We start from the raw sequence: 7,610 nt of genomic DNA on the forward strand, positions 1-7,610 counted from the left end.
AAGTCGGCCCATTAACACCTTACAGGGACATACATCCATTGTAAGTTTTACTATTGTAGTTATAATTTATTCATCAATAAGCGTGCTATGTGAACTGAGTCTTAGCAATTATTAATTTGTTACAAATACATATATTTATGTATATGTATAAATATATAAATATGTCTAAAATTAGAGATAGAGATGGTTATCTTTGCAATAGTAATTAAGTATGAATAAGATTACTTGCCTTAGATGGACAGAACTATGCAATAGAATGCTTATTAGTAATGTAGTTGAAGTTTAACAAATGATTTGTGTATTGTTGTCATTTTTTATGTGATTGTTTCTTTCTGTATTGGAGTGAGCTCGGCATTGTTTTGCACATCTTGTCTCACATTATTAGGCTCAATCACCACAAAACCGATTAGACCAGTTTGCATTAGGGAATTTGAATAATTTTGGAATAACTTATACAAAACTTTTAGGTATCACTAGTAAATGATACAATAATGTATGTGGTTAAATATCTTAAAATAGCATCTTTTTATGTTACCAAGATTCTTAATGAATTTGGACAAGAGCTGGACTAAAATCACTAATAAGTTTGATCGAAGGTTCATCAATGGAGCACTAGCTTTTGCAGAAATGGGTGAAAGATACATTGATAGTCAAGGAAATATGCATTGTCCATGTAAAGAGTGTGTAAATGCTAGAAGACATGTTCCTTCAGTTGTTGCTACTCATATAATTCATAATGGTTTTGATCCAACATACGACGTATGGCTATATCACGGTGAACATTTACCTGGTTATGAATCAGACATATCAGAAAGTGAGTTTGAACAAACTGAAAGTGAATCAAATGATGACGGTGAAAGAGAGTTACTTGATGATGCGTTTCCAACAGGCGGTGAAAACATAGCTGAAAACATTATGGAAGATGCTGAACAACACCAGAATCCAAATGTGGAAAAGTTATTTGTCGATATGGAGAAGCGTCTATACCCGGAATGTGAGTTTTCCGTACTGGGATTTTTATTGGAGTTCATGAATGTAAAGGTAACATGTAACATGACTAATGTGACAATGGATAGGATTTTGGATTTATTTAGCCGAGCTTTCAAGGATGCAAACTTTCCAAAAAATCATTATCAAGCAAAAAAGTATTTATGTACTCTTGGACTAGGATACCAATCTATCCATGCTTGCAAATATGATTGTGCATTATTTTGGGAAGAAAATAAAGACTTACAAAGTTGTCCACATTGCAACACTAGCCGTTATGAAGAAAAGAGTAATGGGAAGAAGAAACCAGTAAAAGTCTTGCGTTACTTTCCCATCACAAGTAGACTTAAGCGTTTATATGCATCAAGGCACACTTCTAAGGACATGCTGTGGCACCACCAAAACAGAACCAAAGAGAAGGGGGTTCTTAGGCATCCGGCTGACGGAATGGCATGGAAACACTTTGATAAATTATTTCCTGATTTTGCAAATGATCCTCGAAATGTTCGTTTGGGGCTTGCGAGTGATGGTTTCAATCCTTTAGGGGCAATGAGTCTTTCATATAGTATGTGGTCTGTTGTGATCGTACCATACAACATGCCTCCTTGGAAGTCTATGGTAGATGCTTCATTTATGTTGACATTGTTAATTCCTGGACGCGATTCACCAGGAAAGCATATTGATGTATTTTTGCGGCCACTCATTGATGAATTGAAACTTTTATGGGATAACGGTGTTGAAACATATGATTGTGAATCAAAACAGACATTCAACATGCATGCCGTACTTCTATGGACAATCAATGATTTTCCTGCGTATGGTTATCTGTCTGGATGGACCACAAGTGGATACAAGGCATGTCCAGTATGTAACGATGATGCCTGCAGTATAGGTATACGAGATAAAATAGCATATATGGGTCATAGGCGATTTCTTCAAGAGAATCACTCATGGAGGAATGCACGAGACTTTAACGGGAAGATAGAGACTAGGCTTGCACCTAAACCTATCAGCGGAGATGATTGCTTACGACAGTTGGAACATATCAGCATACATCAACATGGTAAACATCCTGCTCATGTAGGAACAAAAAGAAAACGGAACACAGGGGATTTGAATTGGTCAAAGAAAAGTATCTTTTTCGAACTCCCGTATTGGTCTAAGTTGTTGATCCGTCACAACATTGATGTGATGCATGTTGAAAAGAATGTGTGTGAAAACGTGTTAGGAACACTATTAGACATAGATGGAAAGACGAAAAATACATACAAAGCTCGAATGGATTTGGAAGATATGAATATACGTAAAGAGCTTCACTTAGTAAGAAAGAATGATCGCCTGCTTAAACCACATGCTTCGTATGTTTTATTTCGAGAAGAAAGAAAACAATTTTGTAATCTAGTCAAGTCTGTGCGTTTTCAAGATGGATTTGCAGGAAATTTAGAAAAAAATGTGATTGTTGACCAAGGAAGGATACAAGGGCTTAAATCACATGATTGCCACATTTTACTACAATGCATGATTCCTATTGCAATTCGTCCTTTTATGACAAAACAGATTCGGGATGCACTAATAGAATTGTCTCGCTTTTTTAAGAAACTTACTGAACCGACCTTGTATGTGTCAGAGTTGGAAGCGCTGCAGAAAGAGATAGTTAACATTTTATGCAAGCTTGAAAGAATATTTCCTCCATCTTTTTTTACAATTATGGTGCACCTGTGTGTGCATTTTCCTCAAGAGGCAATTTTAGGAGGACCTGTGCAATCAAGGTGGATGTATCCAATCGAAAGATACCTTGGTCATTTAAAGAAATATGTTAGAAATAAAGCTAAACTCGAAGGGTCGATTGCAAAAGGTTATGTTGTTGAAGAAGCTATGACCTTTTGTTCACAATATTTAAAAGGTGTTGAATCGAAGTTGGACAGACATGGCAAGAATGATGACAAAACAAATAACGGTAGTCAAAGCTTTGCATTGGATATTTTTAGATTAAATGGCCGAGGGGTTGGGAAGAAAGAAGTTCGTGTCCTTCCTGGTGATCTTTTGAAAAAAGCAACATGGTTTGTCTACAACAATTGTGAAGAAATTCAACCGTACTTGGAGTAAGTATTTTTCTAATCATTTGCAGTTGATAGTTGGTGTTAAAGTTCATTTGTCAATAAATTTATAGTTTTGAAAATGATTAATCCTCCTAAACATTAACATAAAAATCCTCCTAAAATCATATGAATGTGACAAGTGGATTTCAGTTAATCCCTTCCTAATCTTACCCCTTCAATTTCCACATGTGTTCATCCTATGAATTAGGATGATTTTTAGAATTATGAATTAGAAGGATTAATCATTTCCCTTATAGTTTATATTCATTTGGCAGAGAACACTTACATTCACTACAAAGTCAACATCCTGAATTGTCAGATTTTTCCAAGATGCAACAAGCGACATTCCCGGGTTGGTTTACAAAACGGGTACCAATGACACTCACTATTATTTTGACTTACTTTGTGATTTGTATAGCAATATACTAATATTATATATCAGAATTCGTAAATTTAATTTGTTAGTTGATATATGTCTACTTGTATGTTTGTATATATTATATCATTGTTTACCTATTATTGTTTACATTCTAATCATATACATACATGAATTACTTTCACCATGTTACAAATTTGATATCAGGCTAACGAGGTGTATAACCTAGATCCATCCCAAATTAATGAGGAGTTATATGTTGTGTCTTGCCTTTCAGATCACCGAGTTTCATGTTACAAGGGATACATAGTGAACGGAGTTAAATATATAGTTAAGTCGATAGATGACTGCAGGCGGACACAAAATTCTGGAGTTATTGTCCAAGGAGTTTATAATGATATTGAAGACGACTATTATGGATATATTGATGAGGTAACTGAATTGTCATTTATAAAAGATTATCGTGTTATATTATTCAAATGCACATGGTTTGACAATGATCGTAAAAGAAAGCATGTGGTATATGAACCTCATTTCATAAGCATAAACACCTCTCGACATGTTTATAAGGAAGATCCTTTCATTTTAGCAAATCAAGCCAAACAAGTATTTTATGTCAATGACCCACTTAAACCAAATTCACAATGGAAAGTGATTGAAAGGATTAACCACAGACACCTATGGGATATTCCAGAAGACAATAATGCACACAATTTGTTAGAAGATGTCAACCTTCTTCGTGAAGACATTCCAGGAGAAACGGTTCAAAATGTTGGTGGTGGGCGTTCTCATGATACTGTAAATGTTTTTATTAATGATGAGATAGATGATTCTGATAACGATATGGAAGATTTTGATTCGGATTCAATTCTAGATGAACTTGACAAGAATGAGATAGACAATAATGTAACACCCCGACTAGGCGGAAAACTCGGGATGTAAGATAAAGCACACGCGCACATGGATATTACATAGGAAAAGTTAAATGAGTGCATAGATTAAACTTAAATAGTCGCTTACATAGTTCAAATCACAAATCATAGTTCCCAAACATAAATGTCAAACATGAGTTCTACATCATCCAAACAAATAGTAAGATAAGTTCCCACGCAGGGGAAACAGTTAGGCATATTGCTATCTATCACATAAGAATGCAAGCAAAACTCCAAATCCTAAGCCTGAAGTCTGCTACAAGTCCCATGCTACCAATCCTAGCCACGATTTGCTTGATTACTTGAAAGGAATACTTAAAGGAGTCAACACAAAGGTTGGTGAGTTCGTAGGTTTGAGAACATATATGTTTGCTTGAAATCTCGTTTGAATCATAATAGTTTCCTTAAATAATCTCTTGATACATTCATCGTTTGAGTAAATAGTTTTATGCCGTTAAATGAGAATACGCGAATAGTTGGTATGAAGTGGCATGACATGTTCATGTTACATAAGTATGAGTAGAGTATAATCGTGCACTTACAGTCGACCTGGCTAGTATGTATATCGTGCACTTATGGTCATCGTCATGACCTGGCTAGTATATCAATCGTGCACTTACAGTCATCATCATGACATGGCTAGTATGTATCGTTATCATAAAGTAGTCAAATAGCCATCGAATAACCAAAGAAAGAAGTTACGGCATATATGAAAACCACGTTTCTATTCCTTTCACCCCAAAGCATAAGTAAAAAGGGGCTACGAAGACTCACCGTGATCTGCTACAAGCGTAGTTCTACAAGCAATGAGTATGAGCACAGATATAGTAAGGTATATCTATTCGAATCCAAGTATGTCTTGATGTCAACCTAATCACAAACCATTGAGCATAGATGGATACATGTATTAGTTCTTGTGATTATTTATTCACTGAGTGTCCTTGATGCACTGATGATTTGGTCCCTTAAAGATTCTTGAACATTTTAACTCAAAAGTGTTTTACATAAACTAGACTCGAAAATGAGCGTCTTTGAACTCGCATATAAGTTTGTTTGTGCCTTTAGTAATGAATCTTAACTTTTAGAATTTCAATTTGATTAGTTGTAGGACTCGTATTTTGATGGTCAAGATGGAATATGTCTTAATTATACCTTAATTAGGGTTTCCTTGTACATGAAAGACTTGGAATATGACTAAGTATAGAATCTGATTATAACTGAACGAAGATAAAGTTCTTAAGGTATAACTGAACGAAGATAAAGTTCTTAAGGTATAACTGAACGAAGATAAAGTTCTTAGGGTATAACTGAAAAAAGATAAAGTTCTTAAGGTCTAACTTAACGAAGATAAAGTTCTTAAGGTATAACTGAACGAAGATAAAGTTCTTAAGGTATAGCTGAACGAAGATAAAGTTCTTAAGGTATAACTGAACGAAGATAAAGTTCTCAAGGTATAACTGAACGAAGATAAAGTTCTTAAGGTATAACTGAACGAAGATAAAGTTCTTAAGGTATAACGGAACGAAGATAAAGTTCTTAAGGTATAACTGAACGAAGATAAAGTTCTTAAGGTATAACTGAACGAAGATAAAGTTCTTAAGGTATAACTGAACGAAGATAAAGTTCTTAAGGTATAACTGAACGAAGATAAAGTTTGTTTTGAAGCTTAACTTCGTTTTTGAAGACCTAAATTCGTTTTTGGAGGTCTAAATTCGTTTTTGAAGGTCTAAGTTCGTTTTAGGGGTTCTTCGAACGAATTTGGGACTGACTTAGCGAAAAGGGAGTTTTGAAGATTAAAACATGTTTACGACCCAAATTTGATCACGAAAAGGTTACTAAACACTTTTAGGCACAAACCCATTACTTTTAACATGATTATTACATCAAAAATGGACCAAATCATCAAGAACATAAACTTAAAAAAAAAAAAAAACATACTTTTATTTTGATAAAAATCTCAAAAGTTGTTGTTGTTACCTGAAAATTGATGCTAGAAATATGTTTTGATTATCACAAGGAAGCTAAAAGTATGAGAAATTTTGGTTTAACAACCCAAAATCATAAGATGGATGTTGTGTGTGAAAATGGTGGTTGTGAGTGTGTGTTTTAGAGAGAGTGAGGAAGATGGAGAAGATGAAAGAAAGAAAATGGTGGTCGCAAGTATTTATAGTCTTCCCATATTAACTAAACCTTATAAATGTAGGGACCTTTTGTGAAACATTTCCGGACTAGAACTTCTTAAATACGGTCGTTTACGACACGGAATTCGGTATTTTATCGTATTAACTCTTATGCTCGTCTTATAATTTTACAATTTAGGATTGAATTGCCCTTCATGTGAATACATATTTGAAATTAGAACATATCATGAATTTATTTAAATTATTTCTAAAGCGGTCGTTACATTCTCCCCCACTTAAAGGAATTTCGTCCCGAAATTCGAATTATACATCATGTTTCATGTTTCGTTTGCACACTGAGTTTACAAGCATTAGATCGCACGTTTAGTTCTAAGTATGTGACTGCACCAAAAGTAACAAGTAGCATGTTTCACATTGGGTTTTCAAATATCATATTGCATAGTAAGCATCAAGTATCAAGTTAGAAGCTAAGTCCTTAAGTTTACTTGCTAGATTGGGATAATACGTTAAGCGAATAGGTGCGGATACTTAAGCTTCATCTGATCTTCTCGTTCCCAAGTGAATTCTGGGCCTCTACGGGAGTTCCAACGAACTTTCACAATAGTATACTTATGTCTCTTGACCTTTTTGACTACTCGTTCTAGAATTTCTACGGGTTCTTCCTTGAAGCTTAGGTTACTGTCTACTCGTATCTCGTTCAAAGGAACATATGTCGTTTCATCGGCTAGGCACTTCTTAAGGTTCGATACGTGGAAGACATCGTGTACGTTACTTAGTTCCTGGGGAAGTTTCAAACGGTAAGCTACTGCACCAATGCATTCTACGATCTCAAACGGTCCAACATATCTTGGAGCTAATTTTCCTCTCTTTATGAATCTGACTACGCCCTTCCATGGCGAAACTTTAAGCATTACTCGATCACCAACCTGAAACTCTAAAGGTTTCCTTCGGTTATCTGCATATTTCTTTTGTCTGTCTCTTGCTTTCAGAAGATTCTCCTTGATTTGAGCAACTCTTTCAGTAGTTTCGAGGATGATCTCTGGACCTATTAGTTGCATGTCTCCTACTTCGTGCC

At 35.0% G+C, this 7,610-nt stretch overlaps 1 protein-coding gene across 1 annotated transcript; it reads left to right on the top strand.

Annotated features, from left to right (window-relative positions):
• The first annotated feature begins 546 nt into the window (after window positions 1-546).
• On the top strand, window positions 547-6,719 carry LOC122582917. The gene is made up of 3 exons (XM_043755381.1): window positions 547-3,089; window positions 3,816-4,368; window positions 6,714-6,719. The coding sequence occupies exons 1-3, from the start codon at window positions 547-549 to the stop codon at window positions 6,717-6,719; spliced, it is 3,102 nt and encodes a 1,033-aa protein (XP_043611316.1).
• The last annotated feature ends 891 nt before the right edge of the window (window positions 6,720-7,610 follow it).

Source organism: Erigeron canadensis, chromosome 1 (assembly GCF_010389155.1).
Source record: "Erigeron canadensis isolate Cc75 chromosome 1, C_canadensis_v1, whole genome shotgun sequence".
Taxonomy (NCBI): domain Eukaryota; kingdom Viridiplantae; phylum Streptophyta; class Magnoliopsida; order Asterales; family Asteraceae; genus Erigeron; species Erigeron canadensis.